The sequence below is a fragment of the Ursus maritimus genome, unplaced genomic scaffold, assembly GCF_017311325.1.
Source record: "Ursus maritimus isolate PB19 unplaced genomic scaffold, ASM1731132v1 scaffold_2, whole genome shotgun sequence".
Classification (NCBI taxonomy): Eukaryota; Metazoa; Chordata; class Mammalia; order Carnivora; family Ursidae; genus Ursus; species Ursus maritimus.
The window spans coordinates 37,656,807-37,668,869 of NW_024424452.1; the positions used below are offsets into that span (position 1 = coordinate 37,656,807).

The window sequence follows — 12,063 nt, forward strand, 5'->3', positions numbered from 1 at the left end:
ACCGAGCCCACCAGGACCCCAGACTCAGGCAGCACCTGTTGCCCGTGCGATCAAGACGGGGTTCCCGACTCATGTCCAGCTCTGGGGTGGAATCGATAATGTCTTGAACATCAGACCACTCATCACTGCTGCCCATGCCTGGGGGGACACACGAGAACCCCAGGGTTAGGGGGGACACCCACCCTCTGGCCCCATGTCTGGAGACCCCGCACTAGACCACCGCCAGCCAGGGGCTGTCAGGAAAGGGCTCCTCCCTGGCTGGTGGCCAGCTGGGGCCCATCCCCCAGAACCATGGCTCTTTTTCCTGACCTTCGATGACCAGACCAAATGTCCTGCTTCTCCTCCATCCCTTCCACTACTGAGCGCCTCTGCGGGATGACGGGGATGCACTGCCAGAAGCCAAGTGTGTCCCCCAAATCCACATGTTGAAGCCATAGCCCCAGGGGCCCCAGCATGTGACTACATTTGGAGATGGGGCCTTTAAAGAGGTGAGGGTAAAATAAGGCCACAAGGGTGGGCCCTGACCCCATCTGACTCTGTCCTCCTAAGAGAAGGGCTGAGGACACAGGGAGAGGCGGCCGTCTGCACGCCCACGCCAGGACTGCGAGAGAGCAAATGTCTGTGCCTTAAACCACGGGCTCTGTGATGTTTGTTACTGGGGCCTGAGCCGGCTCATACATCTGCCGGAACTAAGATCCGTATTTGGAAGGGAAACCGGGGCGGGGGGGGCGGAGCAAGGCAGGGACAGGGGGCAGGGACAGCGGGGGGGACGGAACCGCAGGGGATGGGGACCGCAGGGGAGGAGTGGTGGTGGGGTGCAGAGCAGCAGGGGCAGGGGGGCGGGACAGCAGGGGCGGGGACACCAGGTGCGGGGCAGCAGGGGGCAGGGGCAGCAAGGGGGGACGAGGGGAGGGACGGGGGCAGGGACAGCAGGGCAGGTGCCTGAGCTGCTCAGCCTCCTCCCTGCACAGCCCCGGAGCCCACGGCCGCCGCGGCACCTATGCTGACGTTCCGCATCTCCTGCGTGACCTGGACCTCCATGTTGCGGCTGTTGCGCTTCTCCCGTGTCCTCTTGCTGCTCTTTGTGCTGGCGCTGTAGTCCCCCAGGGGCTGCAGGCTCTCGTTGAGCGGTGTGACCGCGGCTGAGGGCACGGAGGACGTGGGCGTGTTGGACTTGGTGCCCGTGGTGCTGGGTGTGGCAGCCGCCGAAGACTGGCCTGACTCGGACATCTCATCCTGTGGACACTAGGGCCAAACACAGGGAAGGGAGAAGCTCGCCACGAGGGTCGGCGTGTCCCCGAGGCTCCGGGTGACGCACACCGTGCAGGGTCAGCGGGAGTCTCGGCCACCTCCGTGAGGCCCCCTCGCTTGGCTTCTCTGGCCGCGGTAAAACAGCGCCCTGAGCCGGGACTGGAGCGTACAGGAGGACCCCTGCTCTCCTGTCCGGCCCACTCGTCTGGCCTGGACCCTGGGTTCACCCAGACGCTGCCTCCAGCTTTCCGGAGGCTGCCGCCGCCTTATCTAAAGGGCTTGGTTTGGGGCTGTTAGCTTGCGCGCTCCCTGGAACAGCCCGCCGGTGCCGCGTGTGATGGATATGAAGCTACACGAACATGGCAAGCAACCCTTTGCAGCCAGGGCGCGGTCAGAAACAAGTTGTGGCCCAGGGTGGGGCAGGTGGCTCTAAGTGGGGACCAGGGAGGAGGCCGAGCGTGCCTTCTGACCAAGCCGTCCGGCCGTGGCCCACTGCTCCCGTCTCCGGCTTCCCACACTGGGTCCAGTCTGGGCCTGGGAAGGGGTGCGGACCTCCCAAACACGGAGACACCAGGGACTGTGGGATTCTTCACCCCCACGGCTCAACTGGACCTCAAAGTCTGCCCTACGCATCTACACATATGCAGTCAAACTGGAATCCCACTTCCAGAGACGGGTCATCCTCCAAACATTCCGAGAGAGACCAGACTACTAAAAACTGCGATCGGCTGTTGACCTTAAGAATCTCCCTGGAGGGGCTCCGGGCTGGCTCCGACGGTGGAGCGTGCAACTCTTGATCTCGGGCACGTGAGTTCGAGACCCGTGCTGGGTGTGGAAATTACTTAAAAAAAAAAAAAGTCTTTAACAAAACAAAACAAAACAAAACCCCAAAAAGCAGAATCTTGCTTGAGAGAATACACTCCACGTAAGCACTGCACAGGAAACAAAGGCACTCTTCTCCCACAGTCCTTCCTCGTGAAACCATCGGACAGTGTCTGTGAAGTGGACTACTTGTCCACTAACACTGACGACCTGGACTCACCCCGACTCAGTCCTCAGTGGGGGGCACCCCCGCAGCCCCGTGCCCCTCTTGGGGTGCGGAGAAGGGGCATGGCTTCAGGAGGGGCTGCAGCTGCTGGTGCACCCCCCAGTGACCGACGGCACTGGGTCACGTGGTTTCCACAGAAGGGGCGCTTCGGGGAGCTCTTTCTCGCAGGGGAGGAGCTGACGGCAGGGGGCGTCCGGCCCTCTCTGTAGAGCTGGATGCACACTGGGACCAACCTACACCCGCCTTCCCCTGGGAAGGGCTGACCGGGCTCCCGTGGCTGCCTCCAGGGGCCCAGGAGGCAGAGCTGGCTGGGAATACCTGACCTGCCTTTTCCTGACCCCTGCGGTCAGCGTCAGGCCAGGGCCTGGGCCAGCGATGTCTGGCTTCATCTAACGGCTCGCTCACACTTCCCTGCCAGGACTCTCACTATTCCACAACCAGGCCCGCCATGTCCCCAGGGGATGCTTGGCGATGTCAGGGAGCATTTGTGGCTGTCACGACTGGGGATGGGTGGGCACTCCTGGCGTCCAGTGGGTGGAGGTGGGGAGTGTCCGCTCACTTTCCTGCAGGCCCCAGGATGGCCCCCACAGCCAAAAACAACCAGCCCAGATCGCTGATGGGCCGAGGCGGTATGCCCCACGAGACAGCCTGTGCCTCTCTCCCTAGAAACACCCGGTATAAGCATTTTTATTTGGGTTCTACAGCTTAAGGCCACTTTGAGAAGGGAAAGTCCTTTCCCGAGAGCCTCTGTGATGGAGCTGCCCCAGTGGTCTGCCTGCCCCACAGGCCAGAGGCTCCCAGGCATCCCACAGGCAAGGGGATGCCTCTGTTGCCACCCGGCCCCAGGCCAGCACGCGAGGAGAGATGTCCGCAGGAGACCAGAGGCACGGGGAAGTGTGGCGAGGGCTGGGGGAGGCCAAGGACGTGAGTCCACGCCTCTCAGAACCACACGTTTTCTGGACCACCTTCCTCAAGGCCACGGTTCCCAGCCTCTGTGCCTGGCAAACTCGGGTCTGCGGGTTCGCAGTGGGCCTCCTTGACCCCAGAAGTCACCGAGGGGAACCGTGAGGCCAGGCCTCCCCCAGTCCCTGGCTCTCCCTGACCCTACAGGCCGCCACCTACCCGAGGGACGCTCCCCTGGCCACCACTTACCTAGCGGCAAACCTCTCAACCTCCCAAACACCAACGTGTGGCAGTGACCTCCAAATGCAAAGAACCCAAACTCCTAGCGGTCATTCCTCACCATGAGTAGCCACAACTGTTTGGTTAAAACACTGAAAATACAGCACATAAAAACAAAAAACAAAACAAAAAACAACAAAAAAAAATTAAGAAATTAGAAAGACCTTAAAACCTAGAGCATGAAATAAAAAGAACTTAAACGTAATTAAAAAAATCAAATCAAACACACCCACAAACTGAAACATAAAACACCGGCATGGAAGCAAGACTACTTCAGACGACGCGGCGGCGGCAAGAAGAGACGCGGGCAGAGAGCCGGACTGCAGGCGGGCAGGAGGCGGGCTCTGAGCCCCCAGCCTCCGCGGCCCCCGTGGCTTCTCTGGGCACATGAGGGGGAGCCCCAGCCACGGGAGGCCCACCCCAGCCCGCACCCAGATAGGGCGGCCCGTAACGGGGGCGTGGCGAACACCTGGGTCAAAGGTGGCAGAGACACGCTCACTGTCTGGAACAAAAGCTGAAGCGAGTGGGGTCCCTTTCTGACAGGGTGGGCGGCTAGTAGCCACCTCCCGCAGGCAGGCTGGACACCTGGGGCGGAGGGGTAGTCAGCCACAAGCTGCAGCAGGAAGAAGCTCCGGGAGAAGTCCAGGCCCTGCGAGGCCCGGGGGCTTTGCCTTCCGTAGGCCACCGCCCCGGGGCTCTGCGGGAAGTACCCCAGGCCTGGAGCCGCCTCCTCCAGCCCCACGGGCGGCATCCTTACCTGGCGATGTGGCCATAGCCTGCGTGGCGAAGGCAGGGCTAAGCTTACAGACCAACACTGGCCGCAAGTGACCAGGGGCTCTGAGCGAGCGGTGGGACAGGGCAAGTCCCTGCCCCTGGCTTTCTTGGGGCGGCACATTCCCCGGTTAGCTGCGCCACCTCCCCAAACTCAGAGACCCAGCAGTCGCTAGCACGACAGGCAGGTAGCAGCAGTCTGGAGGAGAGACGTGGCTGCTCACCCTACCCTCTCCCAGGGGCAGCGCAAATCTCACGCACCAGGACACGTTCTGGCCTGGAGCCCAGTGTGGCCTCAGGGCTGGTCCTCTGGAGCGGATCTGGGGCACAGACATGCCCGTGCCCCGGAACAAAGGCTCAGCTCAGCCCAAACAGGCGGGTGCGCCCTGGCTGCAGAGGCCCCGTCTGAGGCCCGTGTCTCCCGACCTGGTGCTTTCCTAGGGGACCGGTGCACCTCTGCGTTCGGCCCCACTACCCCGGGTTGGGGGGGAAGCTGCAAAGGGCTGTACACAAGGACGCTTCCTGAATGAGCATGGGTGACAAGGCGGGACCCTCACTCCACGGCACGGCTACAAAACCTGGTAGCTGGAGCTGAACTGCGGCTGGCCGAGGTCACTCAGGTGCCAGTGGTCCCCCGCAGGCACGATCTTGCCCCCCATCTGTGCACGTACCATGCCGTCGGCCAGGGGGAAGACATTCAGAGAGGTGGGGCGCTCCTTCCTGCTGAAATGTGACAGAAAGAGGAAGGAAGCGCACGTTAGACGGGGCTCACGGCTCGAGAACTGGAGGCTCTCTGGACGCACGGGGGCCCTGCAGACGGAGCTGCTCTGGGGGAGGGCCAGGTGTGTGGGGCAGGGCCTGAGCTCTGGGGCAGCCCGGCCTGCACGGGGGCCACCTGTGCCCTGAGCTATGGCTCCCGTGTCACCAAACCCGCTCCCGTGTTCAGGGGCACCTCAGCTGTTCTGCGGGCCTAGGGGACCCTTCCCCTTTAGTCCGCTGAGACTCGTCTTTGGTTAGTGTGATTTTGCAGACAGCTGCTCTGTAGACTAGGAAGTCCCTGGCACTGCCCGCAGCAGGCCTCTTGGCATCTTGGCCGGCACAGAGCGCTCCTGAGTGGCGCCGTTTACCATGACGGTCTTTCCTACGAGGAGCCCAGAACGGCCTCCTGGTGGCTGTTGGCCTGGCTTGGGCCTCCTGGGTCCAGGAAGAAGGAATCAACCCTTCCGCTCCGTTCTTTGTTCCCTGCCCTCCACCCGACTCCTTCACTGCTCTTTCGTGAGCTCTCCTGGGCGGAAGACGTCGGCCTGGACGTACAGAGTAAAGAGAGGCTCCATCCTTCTGTTGGCGTCGTGTCCCCTACACCCCACGGGGGCCCCTTTCTCCTGCTCCGTGCTGTTCTTCCCGGCCGTCAGGGCGCACGGACCCCAGAGGGGAGTTCTTTCAAAGGCACGTCAGGAGACTGGGAATGGCAGGTCGCCTGCAGTCAGGATGGAGCCCGAAGCTGCTTCCTGGGCTCAGTCCCTGAGGAGACGCTCCACTGGGGGCTTCTGACTGGACGCCGGGTGGTACGCAGCCAGGCCGGCCCCCTCTGCTGCCCTGGGGCGGATGCGGTGTGCCCTGGAGATGGTGGTCCACCCGATAGCCCATGCTGCTCCGAGCTGTTCTGGCCAAACCTCAGAGCCCCGCACACAGAGCTCAGCCCCAGGGACTATGGTGCGAGGAATGGCGATGCTTCCTCAGGATTCCCGAACAGCCAGGTCCCAAGGCTTGGCTGCTCTGGAGAGAGAAAGCGGGCAGCTTCCTATGCTGCTTGCGGAGCAGAGCTGCCACAAACTGTGAGAACCTTCTATAGCCTGGCAGGCAGCGTCATGAAACATGACCCTGGGAAGCGGGGGCTCTCTGGCTGGGTTCCCATGCGGTTCTAGGGGCCAGCCAGGGCTGGGACGAAAGAGGAGGAAAGCAAAGAGTTGAGTTGGAGTCCTGCTTTGCTGTGGCCGAGGCTGGCTGATACGTCCTGTCCAGCAAGATGCTGCCTGCCGCAGAGCTGAGACCGGGCCGTGCTGTCCTGGGAGCTGGTCTGTGACAGGGACAGAACCACAGGAACAGCGGGCTCCCAAGGGGCTGGAGCTGCCGGCACCCCCGCACGTCAGGGCCTGGCCCACCCAGGAAGCTGGTTTCCTGTGGACGATTGCAGGCGCCTCCCGCAGCCCTAGTCCTTCGTGCCAGAGGATGCATTCTCAGGCACGTCTCAGCTAGTCACCTGAGAGTTAAAGACCCTCAGACCCTCAGAAAGCACCAAGTTAGGGAGCACTGAGTCTGCGAGCACATCAAAACCTCAGCAGGCCCCGGGGCTCTGCCGACTCAGGCTGCTCTCCGCCAGCAGCCCGCCCGGTCCCGGGTGTCTGGGAGGACGCCAGCCACCACGTGGTCAGCACATCCCTGGAGGAGGGGCCCGGCCTCCAGAGCCATAGCATCTGCTCCCCTGAGGCTCCCAGGCACGTCCTCTGCCCAGTGTTCCTCGATGGGCTCCCCTGTGGGGAACCCCTCTCCTGGGGCCCAGCTCCACTGCAGGAGAAATGCACAGTGGGGCCCTTGGCCCCAGGAAAGTGGCAGCGTGTGAGCATCCTGCCTCAAAGGACGGCGGTGGGGGACACACGCCCGTCACCCACTTCCACAGCTGTGTGCATGGGGACATACTGCATCCAGACACAGCCAGGTTGCTTTCCTGCAACGGGCATCGTCCCCAGGAACCGAGCCTCATCTTCTCTCTCTGCTCCTCACAGAGCCACACGTGGCCTGCTCCACAAGCCCTGTGGGCATGTGCGGGGCACTGACAGTCAGTGGCCCAGACTCGTCCAGAGCTCAGCCACAGTGTCCCCTTGTCACATCCCCACTGCTCCTTTGGGAGATGCTGATGGTCACTGAGAAGCTGCCGCCTGGGTGAGTCGCACTGCCCACAGAGGTCAATCTGACTGCAAGGGTCATGGCCACACAGCCGGCTCTGGGCCCAGAGCTCAAAGTGACCGAGCCGACTGCGAGCCCAGGTCTATCTGACGCCACAGTGTGGGGTCTTTACCCCTGCCCGCTGCCCCCTGCAGTGCCAGCCCAGGTCTTCCGGCCTGAGGTCCAGTCTGTGACCACAGATGTTTGCCGGGCAGGGGCCCTGCACCACTACCTAGTCTGAGGCTGTCTCGGGGACCCGGGTCTCACCCGCCGCGTCCTCTGCGTGGCCTCTAAGCAGACAGACCCAGAGTCTGTCATCTGTGACATCGCTGCAGAACATCTGTCGAGTGGGTCAAGGACCAGCCCTGTGCCTCTGATTAACAACTACCAGCAGGACCGACTCTCCCGAACCCCAGGGCACCCCAAGTGCCCTGCACGGCAGCATGAACGCTGGCCCGGGCTTTACCTTTTCCTCCACGACTGGCGAGGACTGCAGGGCAGCGACAGACACAAGGGCAGCACACAGCAGCAACAGCACAGGGGGCGAGACGAGAAGACAGCATTAGAGGGCACAGGTCAGGGGGCACAGGTCACATGCACTCATGTGCAGGGGGAGTGTGTGCGGCGGTGGGCTCCGTGCCGCGCACACGAGGGGACATGCAGACATCTGCACGAGACAGACACATGACACTCAGACACGTGACCTCTCCGTGGAGCAGCCAGCTGCGCACACACACTCAGGACAGGGCAGCGGGCGAGTGTCGTCTCCCAGAGAGCCCCAGCATGCGTGCGCACTCAGGCACACACGTGTCCACGTTCATGGGCCCACACACACTAACCAGTGTTTCTGAAGACACACACTGAGAACCAGGCCAGGAGTGAAGGAAAACGCCTATCTAGGTTTGGCAGCCAACAGCGGCTCCCAGGGCTAAGGATGAGGCCCTCGGCAAGCGCCGGAGAGACTGAACTAGGAAGCTGGGGCGGACGTGCTTATTTCTCCCCAAAGAGCTGTGGTGGGAGCGGGGACACCCCGCAGAAGCAGGCTGGGACGGCGGGCCTCCTCATAACCACAGACGCAGTAGTGCCTGCGACAAAGGCCAACACCCGCACGGTGGGAGAGGCCTCCTGCTTCCCCCTCATCTGCCCGCGTCCGGGTGGAAATGCTGGCTGGGGACTGCTCTCCACCCAGACTCGGGTCCTGGGGCAGCCAGATGTGTGCAGAGCACCATCAGAACGCTGGGCCGCGGGCAAGCAGCTGCGGGGAGGTGCGAGCCTGAGTTCCAGACGGCGGCCGGTTCTGTGGGCTGGCGAGCAAGGTAAACACGGAGGGCAGGCCAGCAGGGCAACGGGTGCAGCCCAGACCCGCAGCACCACCCCTCTGCCTCCTGAACAGCATTGCTCCGGTCACCACCCCATAGGAACACGCTCCTCCGCGTGGCCAAGAGGACATGGCGGACGCAGGCCCTGTCCACAGCGGTCTCGCCAGACCATCCAGGTGCCTTCCTCCTGCAGGCAGAAATCCGCATGCGGTGCTGCTCTGGCTCAGGAAGCTCTGTTAATGGGGTGCCGAGGGCCCGGACACCATGCTGACCACGAACACCTCCACCCCGGGGGGCCTCCGTAGATATCTGGACCAGAGCCCCTCCCTCTCCTGGGCAGCCGTTGGGTCCACATCACAAACGAAGGGGCTCCTGTGGGTCTCAGCTGGGTGTGGAGAAAGCCCGTGCCAGGACAGCCACCCCCAGAGGTACCGAAGGCCCCGACCCACCCAGGAGCAACAAATGGGAACTGCCAGGCAGCAGGCAGACAGGCTGTGAGGCAGGAGGAGAGCCCATACGGCCTCCAAGAGCTGCCGTGGAGCCTCAGAGGGGACCCCAGACGGGACCCTGTGAGCCAGCCCCTCTTGAGTGTGAGTCCCGACAGAAGGGCTGGAGCCGAAGTCCGAGCACAGGGAGCACTGCAGGGCCTGGTCCCAGGCTTGGTCCAGACTGGCTCAGGGCCAAGGAGCCACAAGACCCACGTGACAGCAGATTTCCAGACCAGGTCCTGCCTCCGGCGCACAGGGAGAACTCCGTGGAAAGCAAGCCCATCCTGCCGTCATAGACCCTCTTCCACGTCCAGGAAGAAACCAAGGCCTGATCTGGCCCCCAGTGACAGTCCTGTAATGGCCGGGATGCTCAGGGCCTGGCTCTGACATCTGTGCAGCTTCTGCTTCGGGCTGAGCCCACGTCATCCTGAGCTTCTGGGACACCTGTTTCAGTGGCACCCTGGAGTCCAGGGTGCTGGCCACGCTGACTTAGGACCCTGGACACCCATGGCCTCCAGGTCCTGAGTTCAGAGAGCACGCCTTCCTGGCTTCCGGGAAAACTGGGCCCTCCTCGCTGGACTCTCTCCTTCCTGACCTTCGAGGTGCTCCTGCCTTGGGAGCTGGCAGGGGACCAGCCTGAAGGTTCCAGAATGCCGCAGCTCTCAGGAACTGGCCAAGAGCCCAGCACTCGTCAGGGATGCCCGAACTGTCCAGCCGCGGCAGCCGTAGCTCAGAGGGCCCTGCCCAACCCCCGCAGAAAACAACAAGACACCGCGGAGCCCCCTCCTGGGTCAGCATTCAAGTGCAGTCACTCTGGGTAACTTCTGAGGGCCGTGGGTGAGGACTTGGCCATGGTCTCAAGGGAAGCTCTCTGGAGCCGTGAGCTGGAGTGGGGGGCTATTACTTCCCACCTTCAGTCGTGACTCAGGAATGACACGGGCAGAGTTCTACGCTTCCAACTGCTAGGGCCGTGTCCCCACCTGGTGCGGACCTGCTACCAGCAGCCTGTGGTACTTTCTCTAGGACGTGAGTGCACAGTAGGGACGCGTCCGTTAAAAGCACTGGGACCGTCTAGAAATGTGCGGCCGTCCCACACCACCCTTCCTGGGTCCTGCCCGGCCCTCACACACGTGCTCCGTGTTTCTGTTTTCAAGTCGATGCCTCGAGCACAGAGATACAACGGCTCTGCCCACTGGGCCCGGACAGTGGCAGCGATACGCACAGAGGAAGGGCCTGAGCCTGCCCGTTTGTAGTGTAACCGCTGAAGAGGAAGGCCTGGAGAAAGCTTCTGCGGGTGATAGGGTGTGGCCAGGGCTTCAGGCGGTGGCCTGCAGGAGCGAGGCGCCACGGCGGGAAAGGGACCAATAGTTGAGCTCTGTCTGTGGGACCTGGGATCCCCACCTCTGGCCTCTCCTCTCACCTCCTAGAGACTTGGGATGTCGGTACCCTTCCCAGCTACCCAAACCCAGGTCAGTGACCGTGGTCTCTCACAGGCCAACTCCCACAAGCTGGCAACACCCTGGAGAGGACCATGGACAGTCTGTCCCTTGGAGACTGTGGTCCAGTCTTATCCTGACCGAAGGGCACAGAAGGTGTGGGTAGCTCCCCTCCCCGCAGATAAAAGCAGCAAGGCTCCCAGACTCAGACAAGCCAGGGCCCCAGAGGGCCCCAGGGTGAGAATGGGGCTCCACGTGGGGGTCGACAGGCTGCCTGGCCTCTTCCCCACCCGCGCAGTCAGTTCTCCCGACTCCAGGTGCGCAAGGCCCACAAAGTCACCGACAACCTGGGCCAGTGGACGTGCAGCCGTCGCTCCTACACAGGGAATCCACGTCTCACAGAAATCAGAACCCTGAGTCCCGCGTCTTGCAGAGGCTTATACCTGCTTCATTTTGCAGAGAAGAGAACGAGGCGCACAAGTGCTTGGTGAGCTGCCCGAGGCTGCCCCACTGACAGGGGGCGGAGCTGGGCCCCCGAGTGCCCGTGTCCTGCACACACTGTGCAGCCCCTCCCGCTGCCACGCGCAAGTGTCTCCACACCCGTCTGCACATGACTGCAGAAGCCCCACGAGTGTTGATGTCGAGGCCGCAAACTTTAGTGAGTAGGTGAATCCACAAACACAGGATCTGAGATGAACACGACTGGCCACCCCATCTTCCCAGGGCCTTTGTGACGGCACAGCCAGCGGAAGGCCCGCTCTGGTGCCTGGCGCATGTGCACACACATTCCTGCTTCAGCCACACACTCTGAGCAGACCCCCTCCCCCGAGTCAGGGGCAGACGTAGCTCTCTAAAGGCTGCCCTCCACCCTGGAGCACCCCGGGGATGAGGGCCCACTACAGGCCGCAGCCTCCAGCTTCCCGCCTTACCTCCTCCCCGGCAGGCTGCCCTCGGTTTGGCTGTTTCCCCCAACTTGCTGCATCTTGGACCTCTCAATATGTTCCACGTAGGTCTGGATCATCTGCAAAGGACGAAACTGCTGTGTGAGTCATTCCTGCTGACCCAGGCCTCCCTCCCCTCCAGCCCGTGGCGTTTCCAGGCCCACAGTGCTCTCACAGAAATAAAACCACATTCGTGGAGTGGAGTCTGACCAGCGCACCACTGACAGCTTTCTGGTTGGGGCAGTAGAAACCAGAAAGAAAACGCCAGAAAAGCCAGCCAAGGCCAGCAGCCACACACAGCATGGCTGCCAGGCTATGGCCACGTCCTCGTGCGCAGGTCGAGGCTGGGCACCTACCTCTGTGTGTCGCTGGTGCAAAGCGTTGTACTCCTTCTTCATCTCCGACTCTCGCTCCTCCAACCGGGAAACTAGAAGACACAGCCCCTGCCTGTCAGCAGCACAGCCCACCTCTCCATGCCTCCTCGCTTCCCCTCGGGCCGTGCATGTGGGCAGAAGGCTCCAGTACACACTGATGCCTCGTGCAGAGCCCAGCGGCACCGCCAGCCCGGCCAGCAGAGAACCCCGGGGCCACGAGAAGGCAAATCCTGGCTGTGTTACTGGAGGGTGTTCAAGTCCGCCGCAAAGAGTACCAGGAAGACTGCAACCCCCCCCCCCCCCCCGGGCG

The 12,063-nt window shown here is 62.6% G+C and overlaps 1 protein-coding gene across 1 annotated transcript in view; it reads right to left on the reverse strand.

The window, feature by feature from the left end:
* MAPK8IP3 (mitogen-activated protein kinase 8 interacting protein 3) overlaps positions 1 to 12,063 on the reverse strand; it is a 49,691-nt gene that overhangs the window by 22,640 nt on the left and 14,988 nt on the right. The window contains exons 3-7 of the mRNA XM_040635558.1: positions 11,736 to 11,806; positions 11,368 to 11,459; positions 4,831 to 4,975; positions 999 to 1,245; positions 36 to 138 (exon numbers count right to left, since the gene is read on the reverse strand). Coding sequence (XP_040491492.1) covers positions 36 to 138; positions 999 to 1,245; positions 4,831 to 4,975; positions 11,368 to 11,459; positions 11,736 to 11,806 — 658 coding nt within the window. The remainder of the gene's footprint in view (positions 1 to 35; positions 139 to 998; positions 1,246 to 4,830; positions 4,976 to 11,367; positions 11,460 to 11,735; positions 11,807 to 12,063) is intronic.